Source organism: Cebus imitator, unplaced genomic scaffold (genome assembly GCF_001604975.1).
Source record: "Cebus imitator isolate Cc_AM_T3 unplaced genomic scaffold, Cebus_imitator-1.0 Scaffold224, whole genome shotgun sequence".
NCBI classification, from domain to species: domain Eukaryota; kingdom Metazoa; phylum Chordata; class Mammalia; order Primates; family Cebidae; genus Cebus; species Cebus imitator.
The window spans coordinates 1,096,420-1,114,251 of NW_016107539.1; the positions used below are offsets into that span (position 1 = coordinate 1,096,420).

At 46.9% G+C, this 17,832-nt stretch overlaps 1 protein-coding gene across 3 annotated transcripts in view; it reads right to left on the reverse strand.

Annotated features, from left to right (window-relative positions):
* Positions 1 to 17,832, reverse strand: part of ATP9A (ATPase phospholipid transporting 9A (putative)) — a 159,378-nt gene that overhangs the window by 82,041 nt on the left and 59,505 nt on the right. For all 3 annotated transcript variants that reach the window (XM_037727256.1, XM_017496879.2, XM_037727257.1), the window contains exons 5-9: positions 11,493 to 11,551; positions 10,151 to 10,202; positions 8,112 to 8,206; positions 3,279 to 3,359; positions 1,314 to 1,389 (exon numbers count right to left, since the gene is read on the reverse strand). In XM_037727256.1, the coding sequence (XP_037583184.1) occupies positions 1,314 to 1,389; positions 3,279 to 3,359; positions 8,112 to 8,206; positions 10,151 to 10,202; positions 11,493 to 11,551 (363 nt within the window). The remainder of the gene's footprint in view (positions 1 to 1,313; positions 1,390 to 3,278; positions 3,360 to 8,111; positions 8,207 to 10,150; positions 10,203 to 11,492; positions 11,552 to 17,832) is intronic.

The following is a 17,832-nucleotide window of genomic DNA, read 5'->3' on the forward strand; positions in this document are numbered from 1 at the left end:
AAAAAAAAAAAAAAAAGCCAACAAGTAATTTACAAAGAAACGAAACAGACGGATTCAAAGATGACCACCTGCCAGGTAATCTAGGAAATTCAAACTAAAAGAGATACTTAGTTTTCAGTCAAATTATCAAAGTAGTAATTATTTGTTAATAAATGAAAGTAGGAAAAAATTGGTTCAGGCAATGTGGGTGTTAAGTGGTGAGGAGGGGTGGAATGTGAAGCTCTGCATGCCACGTGCCCTGGGTGGCTGTGCTTAGGCGTAGCCCAGGCGTGACCGTGCAGAATATCTCACTCTTTAGTCATCCGGAGGACTGAGAGACATTCGAAAGTTTGATGAAAATAAAGGCAGGAAGTGGAAATGAAATGTGGCAAAAAAAAAACCTCAAGGGAGGGCCGGGCGCGGTGGCTCATGCCTATAATCCCAGCACTTTGGGAGGCAGAGGCGGGTGGATCACAAGGTCAGGAGTTCAAAACCAGCCTGGCCAACATGATGAAACCCCATCTCTACTAAAAATACAAAAATTAGCCAGGCATGGTAGTACATGCCTATAGTCCCGGCTACTTGGAAAACTGAAGCAAAAGGAATTACTTGAACCTGAGAGGCAGAGGTTTCAGTGAGCCGATATCATGCCATTGCACTCCGGCCTGGGTGAAAATGCGAGACTCTGTCTCAAAAAACAAAAAATACAAGAATTAGCCAGGCATGGTGGTGCAGCCTGCAGTCCCAGCTACTCGGCAGGCTGAGGCACAAGAATCACTTGAACCCAGGGTCAGGGGGCAGAGGTTACAGCGAGCCAAGATCATGCCACTGTACTCCAGCCTAGGTGACAGAGTAAGACCTTGTCTCAAAAATAAAAACAAAAGCAAAAAAAAAAAAAAAGAAAGAAGAGGCACCAATGTCCACTTCCTCTTGGTGTTTAAACACAGACACTCCAGCTCAAGCCTACAACTTTCCTACGAGCTGGGGGCCCGATGCCACAGTCCCAGCACCACATCCCCCACGAACAAAACCTCCAGCCACTCAGAACGTCCAGGCTGCCTCCACCTCTGGTACAGATTAGAATGTCAATCTGAATGGCAATTAGAGCTATTCCCGGAGTGGACGCTGCGGAAAGGTCCACAGGCCATGCCAGCTTCTCCCCCAGGCCCCTCTAAGTGTCCAAGCTGCAATTAGATGTCAGTTTAATTCCCTGGAGGTGGCGGAACAAGTGGAAAATGCCATTTGACCGAGCACTAATTTTTCCAACTGACAGATGATTATTCTAATTACAAAAGGATTTTCTTTCCTTTTCAAATTGCTACCACATTCCTCACCTGATGCGACCACGGTGCCAGCCCACAGCGTGTTCTCTATGCTGAGGCTCTCGCTGATCGGGGGGTCGCTGTCTTCCTGGAAAAGACCAAATGGACACACGTTCACCCCGAGGCTTCCCCAGAATCCACAGGCTGCTTCCAGCCTGCTCTGCTCGAAACAGAAGAGGCTCCCCCTGATGAAACTGAGGGCTCGGTTTGGAAGCCGACGGCTCCACCGTGAGGGGAGGTCTGAGCTTTTCCACTACTGCCCTTGGGGTTTTCATCTCCCACAGAAATACGTGAAAAAGTTGGTCTGTGATTTAAAACGTGCAGGCCTCAGTGGGGAGCAGTGGCTCACGCCTATAATCCCAGCACTTTGGGAGGCTGAGGTGGCCAGATCAGGAGGTCAGGAGATCAAGACCATCCTGGTTAACACAGTGAAACCCTGTCTCTACTAAAAATACAAAACATTAGCCGGACATGGTAGTGCACACCTGTAGTCCCAGCTATTCAGGAGGCTGAGGCATTGAACCCAGGAGGCTGAGGTTGCAGTGAGCTGACATCACGCCACTGCACTCCAGCCTGGGTAGCAGACCAAGAATCCATCTCAAAAAAAAAAAAAGGTGCAGGCCTCTTAGCACTGAAAAATGTTTTACAAGGTGAGAATCAAAATGTAAAAGCAAACCACTCAGGCTGTTTGCAGGCCAGCTTTGTTTGTGGCTTACAGAAAGAGAACGTGGACAGTGTAATGTGGGTTCTAGAAACGTGTTGACCCATATTCCTAAAAAAAATTTTATATTTTTTTTCAGAGTCTCACTCTGCCGCCGAGGCTGGAGTGCAGGGGTGCGATCTCGGCCCACTGCAACCTTCGCCTCCCAGGTTCAAGCAATTCTCCTGATCTCAGGAAATCCGCCCACCTCAGCCTTCCAAAGTACTGGGATTACGGGCATGAGCTACCACTCCCAGCCTCCAAAAACAAATCCAAATCTAATTTCCCTTCTGAGAAGTCTGGAAGTGGTTTAAAAATTATGAAACTGGCAGACAGTATTTGTATGAATAAAAGAGGACAAAGCCAGGCACGGTGGCTCACGCCTGTAACCCTAGCACTTTAGGAGGCCGAGGCAGGTGGATCACCTGAGGTCAGGAGTTCAAGACCAGCCTGGCTGACATGATGAAACCCCATCTCTACTAAAAATACAAAAAATTAGCCAGGTGTGGTGGTACACGCCTGCAATCCCAGCTACTCAGGAAGCTGAGGCAGGAGAATCACTTGAACCCGGGAGGCGGAGGTTGCAGTGAGCCGAGATCACACCACCAAACTCCAGCCCAAGCAACAGAAGCAGACTCTTATCTCCCCCCTCCCCGCCCCCCGAAAAAAAAGGCCGGGCGTGGTGGCTCACGCCTATAATCCCAGCACTTTGGGAGGCCGAGACGGGTGGATCACGAGGTCAAGAGATCGAGACCATCCTGGTCAACATGGTGAAACCCCGTCTCTACTAAAAATACAAAAATTAGCTGGACATGGTGGTGCACGCCTGTAGTCCCAGCTATTCGGGAGGCTGAGGCAGGAGAATTGCTTCAACTCAGGAGGTGGAGGTTGCGGTGAGCCGAGATAGCGCCATTGCAAAAAAACATGGACAAAAAAAAAAAAACCCCCAAAAAAAAAAAAAAAAAAAAAAAAAAGAATATAGATCCATCTGAAGGACACAGAAAGAAAAACTGCTTTCAGGTGTCAGAGTTCATGTGAATTACAGCAAACACTTGGCTCTAAGTTATCAGGTCATTCAAGCTCTTCCAAGGCTGAAAGAAAATTCCATTTGTGTCGACCTTTACTAACAAACAATACACCGGCTTTCAAGGTGGTGCCTTCTTTATGTCCCCACCCGGCATAAAACTATTTTCTGACAAAGAACTGTCTACACTTCTTGGCCTTCATCCCTTACACACTCTCGGTGATAGGATCCCGTGTGAAATAAGCTCACTTACTCGGGTAAAGGTTCCCACAAAGTTGTGAATGTCGATATTTGGCTCTTCTGCATACACGTACGATCGAATCTGAAGAAGGTCCTGTTCAACAGAAGTCACATTTGGGAGTCAAGCAAAGTCAGTTCACAATTCAAGACTTCAGGAGGTATCCGCTATTTTTCAAAACCAACTGTATTTCCCAAACAGAGCAAACAGGCTCTGAAAATTACAGGGGAGGTGGAGAGGAGAGGAGAGTCTCTGTTAAGTAAGTTTAGGAGTCACTGCATACAGTATCTCAAGACACCCTTAGAGACTCTACAGTGAAGACCCTCGTTTCTGTCCATTTACCCAGCACTGTCCAGACTTGATGGAGTGATATTTCACACCGATTAATACCCTCAAAAGGGGCAGATTCTCCTCTGCTAAATTCTGGCTTTCAAGACTTGTTTGTACCATTGGAAATACTCCTTCAGGCCAGGCATTATGGCTCATGCCTGGAATCCCAGCACTTTGGGAGGCTGAGGTGGGTGGATCACTTGTGGCCAGCCTGGCCAACATGCTAAAAACCCTGTCTCTACTAAAAATGCAAAAAATTTAGCTGGGGGTGGTGGCAGGTGTCTGTAATCGCAGCTGCTCAGGAGGCTGAGGTAGGAGAATTGCTTGAATATGGTAAGCAGAGGTTGTACTAAGCTGAGATCTCACCACTGCACTCCAGTCTGAGCAACAGAGCAAGACTCTGTCTGGAAAAAAAAAAAAGAAAAGAAAATACTCATTCAACAAATGGTTACTGGGCATCTACTCTGTATAAACCTCTGGGAAGAGCTGAAAAAGCAAGTAAGAACACCTCACACCCACAAGGACGGCTGCTATCAAAACAAAAGCGAAAATGAGTGTGGTGAAGATGCGGAGAACTTGGAGGCCCTGTGCACTGTTGGTGGGAACATAAAATGGTGCAGCAGCTCTGGAAAACAGCACAGCACTTCCTCAAAAAATCAAAAACAGAACTACGACATAATCCAGCAATTCCACCTCTGGGTATACACAAAAGAAATGAAAGCAGGGACTTGAAGTGATCATCTGCCCACCCATGTACAGAGCAGCATTACTCACAATAGCCAAGAAGGGGAAGCAACACAAACAACATCAGTGGATGGATGGCTAAACGAAGTATGGTCTCAATGGACGAGGGAATAGTACGCAGCCTTAAAAAGGAAGGAAGTTCTGACACATGCTACAGTACCATGGACCTTGAAGACGTTATGCTAAGTGAAATAAACCAGTCACAAACAGACAAAAACTATGTGATTCCACTTACAGGAGGAACTTAAGAGTGGCTTAATTCACAGAGACAGAAAACAGAAAGATGGTTGCCAGGGGCTGGGCCAAGGCAGGAAATGAAGTTACTGCTTAATGAATCCAGAGTTCCAGTTGTGAAAGATGAGAAAAGTTCTGAAGTTGAACACTGCTGATGACTGCATGACAAGGTCAATGTACTTAACGCCACTGAACTGTGCACTTAAAAATGGTTACAATGGCGAGATCATGCCATTGCACTCCAGCCTGGGTAACAAGAGTGAAACTCCGTCTCAAAAAAAAAAAAAAGAAAATGGTTACAATGGTAGATATTATGTTATGTGTCTCTTAGAACAATTTTTTTTTTTTTTTTTGAGACAGAGTCTCGCTCTGTCGCCAGGCTAGAGTGCAGTGGCGCGATCTCAGCTCACTGCAACATCTGCCTCCTGGGTTCAAGTGATCTCCTGCCTCAGCCTCCTGAGTATCTGGGACTACAGGCTCGTGCTACCATGCCCAGCTAATTTTTTGTATTTTAGTAGAGATGGGGTTTCACGATGTTGGCCACGATGGTCTCGAACTCCTGACCTTGTGATCTGCCCACCACAGCCTCCCAAAGTGCTGGGATTACAGACATGAGCCACCGCGCCCAGCCGGCACAATTTTTTTTAAAAAAGCAAACAAGAAGTCAATCTTAGGTGATAAGAAAGACTAAAGGTGAACCATCGTGGCAAAAACTCCACTTCAAAGCATCATATGAGTCGTGGCGCAAGACAGGTACAGTCGGGGGAGCAGCGGTCGCTTTCAGAACAAAGGATAAAGGAAGCAGACGGGGACTGGGTAACAGGAAAGGCAATGGAGCGGGGAGGAGGGAAGCCCGGGAGGAGGAAGGGACAGGCCAAAGCGCAGAGTGGAAATGGAAACAAGGTTCAGGAGCAGACAGCCCCATCAGGCGGCGACAGGACAGGGAAGGAATCCCTGCACTGGCACAGACAGTTCCCGAGAGGAAATGGCAGGGCGGGGCCCAGATCATGCAGCAAGTTAAAGGCCAAGCTAACAATGTATGATTACGTGGGACAGACACCCACTCCCGCACTCACACGGAGACACGGCATGGGGACAGGAGGTTCTATTCTAGAGTTGGCTTTTTTCCATTGCTTTTCTTTTAATAGCAAGGTAATCTGCTATAGGGGCTCTTGAGTTCCCATACTCGGCCAACTGCCTGCTGGCCAAAGATGAGGCTTTGCACAAACAGAGCTAAGAGCAAACCCCAGCCCCCATGTACCAGGTGTGTGAATCTGGAGAAAGGAATGACCCCTCTAGTCTGTCTCTGGCCTGTGAAACGGCCACACCACCGCTACATTTTAGGGGGGCAGTACAGAGTCATTATGGGGCCTGGCTTCCACACCTGCTGGCCAGGCCTGAAGCAGCCAGATGAGCTAGAAGCAGGTGTCTGGTGTGTCTGGTCTCAAATCTGCAGCTCCTGCCAACAGCCTGTTGTGGCATGTCCCCAACCCAGTCATTTACAAGTTTCTTTGTACCTTGCTTTTACCTGACCTTTTAAAGGGAAGTAGGAGTCGTTTCTAGAAAAAAACAGGGAAGCAGGAATTGCCTTACTAGATAAATTTTGCTTATAACCAAGATACCTCATTATAAAGTGCTAGATAGACCAAAAAACGCCCAGAAATATTAAAGAACGGGAAATGGATATATTGTAATAACCACGTCTTGGAATATCGTGCAGATGCAAAAGAAAATGAAACTACACTCTAAGACCGGAAGTGGTGGCTCACGCCTGTAATTCCAGCACTTTGGGAGGCCGAGACAGGTGGATCACTTGAGGTCAGGAGTTTAAGACCAGCCTGACCAACATGGTGAAACCCCAACTCTACTAAAAATACATTAGCTGGGCATGGTGGCAGTGCCTGTAGTCCCAGCTACTGGGGAGGCTGAAGCAGGAGAATCGCCTGAACCTGGAAGGCAGACTTTGCAGTGAGCCAAGATCATGCCACTGCACTTCAGCCTGGGTGACAAGCACAAGATCCATCAAATAAATAAATACATAAAGTAATTAATTAATTCCTGGTTTAAAATTAACAGTAATAATGGTGCTATTTCGCTTTTTATTAGGCATGACAAATCATCCACAGGGTGGCTACATTTCTTGCTATGTCAATCTTGCCAAGACATGGAAGTTTCCTCCTTCCTCAGGGGACACAGTAAGGAGTGGCTTGGATCCATGTGGCGTGAGCACAGGAAAGCTTCTGTGTCCCATTTCATCCTTCCAGACCTCAGTGGCGCCTGCCAGTCACTGGGCACTTAAGCTACACTCAGCCAACTACTGTGGCCCTCCTCTCAGCCTGGGCTTCGCCCCATCATACACACTGGGGATATGGCAGAGAATACAACAGGCAGAGCCCACCCGCAGGGACACTGCCTGGAAGTGAGCGAAGCAGGAATGCAGGGAGAGATTTGCAGAAAGAGCCTCTCCAAAAGGAGACGCGTGCGCAAAAGCTCAGTGGAGTGTGGAGATGCCCCGCCAGGCAGACTCGCCAGGGGTCAGAGGGCTCCCGGTGGAGGAAATGGCAACAGCCAACATCCAGAGGCAGAAACACGGTCAGTGAGAGGCTGGCGGGCAGGGAAGAGCGGGCCAGGCACTGAGGTCGGATTCCCAGCAGAGAGACAAAGGAAAAGGGGCTGAAGACGACAGCAAGCACCGCAGAATGCATTCTCAGTAAGATGGGAAATCTTTGGAGGGTTTTTATATTAGACACAGGTGTCACTATGTTGCCCAGGCTGGAGTGCAGTTGCTATTCACAGGCACAACCATAGCCCACTGCAGCCTCCAACTCCCGGGCTTAAGCCATCCTCCCAACTCAGCCTCTTAAGGAGCTGGGACTACGGGTGCCTGCCACTGAGCCTGGCCTACCGTCGTAGGTTTTTTGTTTTTGTTTTTGTTTTTTTTTGAGATAGAGTCTCACTCTGCCACACAGGCTGAAGTGCAGTGAAGTGAAGGCCACCTCAGCTCACTGCAACCTCCACCTCCTAGGTTCAAGTGACTCTCCTGCCTCAGCCTCCAGGGCACCTGGGACTACAGATGTGCGCCACCACATCCAGCTAATTTTTACATTTTTAGTAGAGATGGGGTTTCACCATGTTGGCCAGGATGGTCTTGATCTCTTGACCCCATGATCCACCCACCTCGGCCTCCCAAAGTGGCGGGATTACAGGCGTATGCCACTGTGCTCGGCCCCTTCGTAGGTTTGGTGCAGAGGACTGACATGCTCTGGCCTAGCTTTTAAATTCTGGTGAGGCACCTTGGCAAGGTTTCTTATGGTTTTCAGCTTCCCATGAGAGAGCGCACTCTCCGCACTTGGGGGTCTGCCTTTGGCCTGGCCAGATCTGTGGAAGCCACCAAGTCCCAGAGGCTCTCCAGAACCCCACGCTCCCTCACCAGCCCCACTTCACAGCTGACACCCCATGCCTGGCCCCCGGGGTACCTGAGTTTGAGAACCCTCCTAACACAGGCTGTCCGCATGGGCTTCTGCAGGGAAAGCTACTCACAGCGGCAGTGGGGAGCCTCTGTGTGCAGGCCACAGGGAGGCGAAGCTTCCAGTCCGTCTCCCCATCCAGCTGATCCGTCCGCAAGAAGCATGACCCTGTGGAAGGAAGTTGGGCACTGTCACCTTCACCCCAAGGACCCTTCCCCGGGCAGCTCTGGGCAGTGGCTGCTCTGGTCCTTGTAAAAACAGCCAACCGATGGCCAGAGACCACAAGGGAAAATAATATCCTATTTCCCACTTCTTCCATAATCAGCTCTGAGGTCAGAAAGATCCGAGTTCAAATCCCCACTCCACCACTGTGATCCCGGGCTAGTTTCTTGTCCCTGTTAAACTTCAGTGTCTGTGAAATGTGGAGAAACACAGACCTCGCAAACTTGCTGTAAGGATTCAGTGGGAAGACAGAGCGGTGGCCAGCACACCAGCATTCCGCGCCGTCTGGCCAGGCATCGCCAGCACCTTCTCAGGACCCAAACCGCCTGAGTGCAGGCCCAGGCTCTGCCGCATACTAGATTTGTGCCCTGATGGCGGCCTATCCTCTCTACGCCTCGGTTTCCTCATGTGTAAAAATGGAGCTAGGAACAGCGCTGACCCTGCAGAGGCGCTGCGAGGACTAAAGAACTGATCTGTGCAGAGCTCAGAACAGTGCCGATCAGTCCAGGCCAGCGCCAGTTCATTATGGGCTGGCACATTTCCGAGGCGTATCTTTCAGTCTCACATACAGATCCATGCAAGTCGTCAGCTATATCTTCTATCAGACAGAACGTGCCCGATTGCAGTTCAGACTTTGAGAACTATTTATGTAGAGCATTCATAATTTTGTGGGGTTTGCTTTTGTTTTGTGGGTTTTTTTTTTTTTAAGAAAAAAGAGCATGCTGGGGCCCTACTCCGTAATGCTCTGTTTGCACTAAACAGGACGCTAGAATGAATTTCAGGACAAAGCTGCAGTTTTTCAAAGACTGTTTTAATCTAGTGCCTTTTACCTCCTGTACTGATTACTCATTAGTATAAAATTTTACTTTAATTCCATTCATAACGAAATGTGTCGCAGTGTCCTCAAAGGCATAGGAATGTCAATTTTTCAGGTGTTCAGAAACCTCCAATTATGCCAGATAAGAGAAAAACAGCCTTGATTCCTCAGAACAGCTTCAATAACAAAAATTAAAACTAAGGCTATTCAGGCCAGGCACAGTGGTTCATGCCTGTAAGCCCAGCCCTTTGGGAGGCCGAGGCGGGTGGATCACCTGAGGTCAGGAGCTCGAGACAAGCCTGGCCAACATGGTACAACCCCATCTCTACTAAAAATATAAAAATTAGCCAGACATGGTAGTACACAGGAGGCTGAGGCAGGAGAATGGCTTGAACCCAGGAGGTGGAGGTTGCAGTAAGCAGAGATGGCACCATTGCACTCCAGCCTGGGTGACAGAGCAAGACCCTGTCTCAAAAAAAAAAAAAACTAAGGCAATTTTAGCAGACTGATAGAGTGGGCAGGCAATGGCAGCTGCCATCCAAGGAAATAACTATCAGGTAAGAGACTTCAGAGATTCTCACCCCGCAAACTCAGGCTACAATAAATAAATCAACAGGTCCTATGGCAATGTCCCCCGACTCATGAACGAAGGGCAGAAAAGATGCCCACCCCTCCCCAGTTTCTGTACTGCTCCCACTCAAGACACGTCTCCTGATATCAGCTTAGAAGAGAGGGGATTTCTATTTACTTCTACATGGTAGAAACACTTCCTCGTCCCAGCTCCTGAAGCGGAGCTTAACACAGCCCAGGGAGGAAAACCAAGGCCACTGTACGCGTGACTTCCCCAGCTGCGAGTCAGCCGGTGCTTGACAAACTGTATTTTTTTAATGACCAAAATCTATTGACTTTTAAAGACCAACACTGTTTGAAAAGAATGGTCTATTGAAAAAGATGCTGTTGATTTGCCTCCATGGGTCCAAAATGATATCTACTTTGTGACATTTTCAAATGATTTTTCCTAATTACCACTGAAAGGTTAATGGTTATTTTCCAAATTGATCTCAGATGTTTACCGTTTTTTTCTGATGTCCTCAGGAAGATCATGTCGGCGGGGACCCGCTGGTTCTGTGTTATGAAAAGAAAGACTTACTGTGAATGAATGCCCGTGTGGCGGGGGTGGGGGTAGGAGTTTCCGCCCCCACCCCCAACCCCTGGGTGGGTTTGGAGGTGGGGGATGAAACTCACAACCTCTTTTAAGCTTCTGTCTTTGTCAAAGACAGATTTGGGGATTTACGTTGTTTTAAATCTGCAGAATCATGCACACTGCTGCTACTTTACTAATCCCCTATCAAAATCTTATCTTGGAAAGAGAGCTTCTAGTTTTCTGGCGAATTCAACCATTACCTCCTGAAATCCCGAAAGCCTGCCTCCCCGGCTGGCTCTCTTCCAGGCCGTCTGCTGAGACTCAAGCCAGACCCTCCGCTCACGCTTTCTGCTTCTACCAACTCCCCAGCTTGATGTTTGGCTTTTAGTGGATTTTAATAAGGAACGAAAGTAGTAGGAAGCAACAAAACCCATTCTGAAAAAAAGGGGGAGGGGGACAGCCAGCAGACCCCATTTAATTATGAAAAGAAAAGTATGTGATAACATAGAGAGGGTTTGTGTGGCTCTTCTGGGCTGCCACCTGCAAGTTTCACTTTACCTCAAAGTAGCTTTGAGTTCTTGGATTTAATCCTTTTAAAAGAGCATAGCTCAATTTCTACAGAAACAAGTTAAGACACAACGCTTTTCTAATCAAATATTATTCCAAGCCTCTCCAGAGCCACCCCTGAAAATCCAATACCTTCCAAATATACACACTAGAAAAAGACATGAATGTTTGCTAATGTGACAAACACACTGACATGGCTATTTTTTAAACTGTATTTTGGGTCTTTTTACTGTTCTCAGGTTACAGTTAATCCCTGCTCCCATAAAATAATAGACAAGCACAATGGTTACGTCAGGACATGGCTCAAAAGGTAAACGAGGTAAATATTGTAAGTGTCTATGTAGTAAGCTGACTTCTAGGAAAGATTTTAGGATATTTTTTTATCTCAAAATAATAAGCACATCGAACAGAATTGAAACTTGTACTTGTGTTTGTAAGCAGGATTCTGGCTAACCAACCCATATAAACCTTGAAAAGAGAGGGGTGGGGGAGAGGGAGAGGGAGAGAGGCGGGGGGGAGAGAGAGAGAGAGAGTGTGTGTGTGTGTGCGTGTATGTGTGTTTCACAGGAAAGAGATTTTCTCCCCAGGCAAAGTTGTTGGACAGAATCCCAAAATGCATCATTCAATTTGTCTGCCAGATACACAAATTACACGTTAGAATACCTGAAGCAGCATTCACACGCACACTTCCAGATCCTGCTCACCTTTTCAACGATGATAAGGTCTCCAACTTGGATGTTGGAACTCTTCACCTTCACCGTGCCTGCAAAGCAACAGGTTCAAGATACACCACCATCTTAATTCATTCAATTCAACCTGTCTTTACAGAAGGTCCAGCCTGCAAAGCCAACAACGCGATATGCCCAGAAGTACGTGCTCCCACCCACGGCTGCCGCCAACCCCAGCACCATTATCTCCTGTCCCTCCAGGAAAGGGCTCATCTGCTCCAGAGCCCACTCCAGAAGTCAATGCCCACTTCAAAGGGCACTGGAATAACTTGTGCCCTTCATGAAAGATCATTTACCTTAATAGTGACTTAGATGGAAAGTACTGGAAGGAAAAAGTCTTAATTTTCAATACCACCAGAAAGAAAGAAGCTAATTCCAAATGACTGGTTTACTTTTTAATTTACAATTGCTATATGCTTTGATTTATATGATTATAATCAGACTATATAATTTTTGCTAGTTGTTAATCTAGATAAACAGTAAAAGCTAACATTAAATGCTAATGCTGTGCTCAGCACTGTACATATTTTGATGGTTTCATTTAATCCTCACAAGAGCCTTCCCATCTCTAGCTTCCAGACAAGGAAAGGAGACTCAGGATGCTCCACCTTCCCCTAACAACCCAGAGTTAGAACAGGCCAGTGCTGGGATCCACACCTGCATCCGACTTCAGGGTACAGAATAAAAACAGTGAGTGCCAGGTGCGGTGGCTCACGCCTGTAATCCCAGCACTGTGGGAGGCCAAGGCGGGCAGATCACAAGGTCAGGAGTTGGAGATCAGCCTGAACAACATGGTGAAACCCTGTCTCTACTAAAAATAAAAAAATTAGCCAGGCATGGTAGCAGGCGCCTATAATCTCAGCTACTCAAGAGGCTGAGGCAGGAGAATCACTTGAACCAAGAGGCAGAGGTTGCCGTGAACCGAAATCATGTCGCTGTACTCCAGCCTAGGCAACAGAACAAGACTTAAGTCTTTAAAAAAAAAAAAAAAAAAAAAAATCAGTGAGTTCAGTTCAATCCAAAAAACATGACTGGGCTAGGCACAGTGGCTCACATCTGTAATCCCAGCACTGTGGGAGGCCAAGGCAGGCGGATCACAAGGTCAGGAGTTCGAGACCAGCCTGGCCAACATGATGAAACCCTATCTCTACTAAAAATACAAAAATTCACCAGGCATGATGGTATATGCCTGTGATCCCAGCTACTCAGGAGGCTGAGGCAAGAGAACTGCTTGAACCGGGACCCAGGAAGCGAAGGTTGCAGTGAGCAAGATTGCACCACTGCACTCAAGCCTGGGCTACAGAGTGAGACTCTGTCTCAATAATAATAATAATACTAATAATAATAATAATGGATGAAGGAGGTTGGAGAATCAGAGGGGTGGCTGTCAACAAACGCTCTGTAGGAGAGTTGAGGCCAGAATTAGACAGATGAAGGACACTGTGTTTACTAGTAACAGACGAAAGGCAGCCTGGGATGCAAGAAAGTGGGACAAGTGAACAGTTAACAGCACGCACACGGCCAAAGGCTAGAACTCCTTCAGCAAGACCCGAAGCATCAGGAAAGCAGGGAACAGCAAGACGGAAGGAGCCAGGTGGGGCCAGGTGGCCCCGCACGCTGTGAGTGAGCCCAGAGAAGAAGAGAGAATTTATTCTGGTGATGGGTAAAATTCACATACAGGGAGCAACACCACAAAATCTTTATGATACTGTATCTTATAATAACAAGCCCACATAACTTACAAATGTTCAGCTAAGAGAGAAATAAAAAATAATTATAAGGCCAAGCGTGGCTGACGCATGTAATTCCAGTACTTTGGGAGGCGGGCGGATCATCTGAGGTTAGGAGTTCAAGACCAGCCTGATCAACATGGAGAAACCCCGTCTCTACTAAATAAATTAGTCGGGCATGGAGGCACATGCCTGTAATCCCAGCTACTCGGGAGGCTGAGGCAGGAGAATCGCTTGAACTCAGGAGGAAGAGGTTGCAGTCAGCTGGGATCGGATCATTGCACTCCAGACTAGGCAACAAGAGCAAACATCCATCTCAAAAATATTAATAATTATTATAATAGAGCCAGGTGCAGTGGCTCATGCCTATAATCCCAGCACTTTGGGAGGCCAAGGTGGGCGCATCACAAGGTCAAGAGATAGAGATCATCCTGGCCAACATGGTGAAACTCCATCTCTATTAAAAATACAAAAATTAGTCAAGCATAGTGGCATGTGCCTATAGTCCCAGCTACTTGGGAGGCTGAGGCAGGAGAATCACTTGAACCTGGGAGGCAGGGGTTGCAGTGAGCTGAGACTGCACCACTGCACTCCAGCCTGGTGACAAAGCAAGACTCCATCTCAAAACTAATAATAACAATAATAATTATAATGAACCTCCATCTCCTTCAATAGTAGATGCCACAGAGTAAGAGTGAAATGGGAATCGTGAATCTGGTATTCCCTTGGTGTTTTCATTTGAATATTCAGCAAATACCCAGCATGCAGTAACCAGGATTTCCAGCTTTCATTTCTTTGGCTTTATGAAGAACTAAAAGACACCAAAGCCTGGGCAAGGTGGCTCACGACTGTAATCCCAGCACTTTGGGAGGCCAAGGTGGGTGGATCTCCTGAAGTCAGAAGTTTGAGACTAGCCTGGCCAACATAGTGAAACCCCATCTCTACTAAAAATAAAAAAAAATTAGCCGGGCGTGGTGGCAGGTGCCTGTAATCCCAGTTACTGAGGCAGGAGAATCGCTTGAACCCGGGAGGTGGAGGTTGCAGTGAGCCAAGATCTCACCATTGCACTCCAGCCTCGGCAACAAGAGCAAAATTCCATCTCAAAAAAAAAAAAAGAAGAACTTAAAGACACAAAATAATCTAAGTGCACAACTCTATGTTTTTACAGTGTCTTACAATATTTTATATTTTTTAAATACCATTTATTTTTAAGTACTTCACTACCACCGAGATTTTTCACAACATTCCAATTTTATTGAAACAACTCTCTTTAATTGGTTCCATAAGGTTTCATTTTAACTGATTTTTTTTTTTTTTTTTTTTTTTTGAGATGGAGTCTCACTTTGTTGCCCAGGCTGGAGTGCACTGTCATGATCTTAGCTCACGGCAACCTCCACCTCCTGGATTCAAGCAATTCTCATTCCTCAGCCTCCTGAATAGCTAGGATTATAGGCACATGCCACCACACTCGGCTAATTTTTTATTTTTAGTAGAGATGAGGTTTCACCATGTTGGCCAGGCTGGTCTTGAACTCCTAACTTCAAGTGAGCCGCCCACCTCAGCCTCCCAAAGTGCTGGGATTACAGGTGTGAGCCACTGCGCCCAGCGATTTTAACTAATTTTTATATGTCATTAAATTCTGTCATGAAACAGTAAGAACTGGCATCAAAAGGTCTGATACAAACACTGCTGACTTCTAGAAAGCACTCAGCTAACGGCAGTGAGCGAAGCCAGCCCTCAATTGTTGGTAAGACTTCTGGACTCTCCTAGTGTGAGCATCTCACCCTACTAAGTGAGTACCTAGCTTCTAATGGTACCTCATTTTCATAAAATATGATGTTAAACTCAATCCAATAGCTGCAGCCCTGGCATGCTAGAGAGAGACCCACTGGCCTCATTTTATTACATCTTGGGCTTTGGTCAATATATTTAGAGAAACTGGAGAACATCCAATTAAATGATTAGAAATAGGTAAAGAAGCCAGATGCGGTGGCTCACAACTATAATCTCAGCACTTTGGGAGGCTGAGACAGGTAGACTGCTTGAGCATATTAGTTCAAGACCAGCCTGGACAACAATGGCAAGACCCTGTCTCTACAACAAATACGGAAAATTAGACAGGCGTAGTGGTGTGAACCTTTACTCCCAGCTACTCGGGAGGCTGAGGTGGGAGGATCGCTTGAACCCAGGAGACTGAGGCTGCCGTGAGCGGAGATTGTGCCACTGCACTGCGGCCTGGGCAACAGAACAAGACCCTGCCTCAAAAAAAAAAAACAAAAAAATAGAGAGAAATGGGTAAAGAGAGGGTCTAATTGGCAGAACGCTTTCATGGCCTGGACCACTCTTCTTGCTCCACTAGGGGGCAGAAGGAGAAATAGACACAGACGCATCGTTTTTCTGGGAGCTCAGAAAGATCATAAATTCAACATGGCCCTCAGCGCCAATGAACTTTTCCTTCACCTGAGCTTGCCCCAACTTTCCCAAACATAAATTTACATTGTCTTTCGTTTGATTACTAAAATTTATGCCGCTGATCTGGCCCTAGCGATCACACCGATCTTCACGCTCTCGTTACAGGCTCCCTCTTTAACTCAAAGAGAGCATATGTTTTCATTCTTATTAAATAATAATCGCCTAGGTACTCATGTGTACGTTAGCAGGACAGACGACAAAACCAGGGAGATTCTACTGAAAGGGTCGGCAGGGCTTTCTCTGTCACAGGTATTTTCCAAATTCTTCACATGAATTGTTTTTCCATTAAGCATAAGGTTGCTTTCCTAATAAGAAAAAGATAACAATTAAAATTGGCTCCGATTTTTAAGTGACCAGACTCAGATTTTTCCCTTCTGCAAGCGAGTCCTGATTTACGACCCACTAATGTGAACTCTGCCTCTCTCTGTCCATCTGTTCTGCCTCAACAAAAACCCCTTTAATCCTCTGTGTTTGCAGAGCAGTTTCTGAGTAACCCCAGCAGGCCAGTCCTTCACACAAACACACCTACTGTACAGACCGTCCATCCGCCAACAGAGCTCCTGCTCCACCTCCAAGGGAGGACACAGGAGCCACACCACCGGCAGTCACTTGGGTTTTTTAGCCATAGTCATTTATTAGCATTTCAGTGCTTTGGGGTTACCAGCCTCGGATGCGCAGCTTGAAAATGACAGCTTCCCAGACGCTCCCCTTCTATTGAGCCACTAGAGAGTACTGACTGTCAATGTGGACTTCTTGCCCCATGTTGCCTTTTTTGGTAATGAAAAATATGTAGTTTAGCTAGGCACGGTGGTTCACATCTATAATCCTAGCACTTGGGGAGGCCAAAGTGGGTGGATTGGTTGAGCCCAGGAATTTGAGACCAGCCTTGGCAGCATGGGAAAACCCTGTCTCTGTTGTTTTTTGGTTTTTGGGTTTTTTTTTTTTTAATTAAATTGACCGAGTGCAGTGGCTTACGCCTGTAATCCCAGCACTTTGGGAGGCCGAGGTGGGTGGATCACAAGGCCTGTAGTTCAAGACCACTCTGGCCAAGATGGTGAACCTGTCTCTACTGAAAATACAAAAAATTAGCCAGGCGCAATGGCAGGACCCTGTAATCTCAGCTGTTCAGGAGGCTAAGGCAGGGGAATCACTTGAATCCGGGTGGCAGAAGTTGCGGTGAGCTGAGATGGAGCCACTGCACTCCAGCCTGGGAGACAGAGCGAGACTTCGTCTCAAAAAAAAAAAAAATGAATTAAATATCTACAGATATGCAGTTTAGGCCTTCATGCTGGACATAGTGTGGTGTGTGTGTGTGTGTGTGTGTGTGTGTGTGTGTGATGAGAAAAAATACAAATAAAACCAGAATGAAAAGGAGAAAAAGAAGCAAGAAGAAATGAGATAAAAAGCAGATACTGTTATTTACATTCCCATATTTACTGGAGTTTTCCACCAGCCAAGCACTAGGCTTGGCTGTCAGTATTTGACTAAAACGTCCCTCTCTAAGGAGCTCTCAAGTTGGTAGGGACAAAGAGCGAGAGAAAAGAGAGACCAAAGTGAGAAGTGGGGAATCACTGGGATTCAGTGGTCGGAACTGACTTCCAGAATGAAAAACCTGGGAAGGTTGTGGACAGGGCTCAAACCTCGTAACTTCCAACCTGACATCAACCAGGGTTCTGAGTCTTCTACGTTGTTGCAAAAAAGCGGAACAACAAGATACAGAGAGGCAATCTGACAGAGAGGTTCTTGTTTTCCTAAGTCCCAGGAGAAAGAAAAACATCATTGACAGTAATTACTACCAATCTCAAAAAAGGGCAGGCACTCTCCCTGCAATTTACCTAAACAGGAAGGAAAATGAGGCCAGGCGCAGTGGCTCACGCCTGTAATCGCAGCACTTTGGGAGGCTGAGGTGGGCGAACCACGAAGCCAAGAGATCGAGACCTGGCCAACATGGTGAAACCCCATCTCTACTAAAAATACAAAAATTAAACGGGCATGGTGGCACACACCTGTAATCGGGAGGCTGAGGCAGGAGAATCGCTTGAACCGGGGAGACGAAGGTTGCAGTGAGCTGAGATCGCACCACTGCACTCCAGCCTGGCGACAGAGCAAGACTC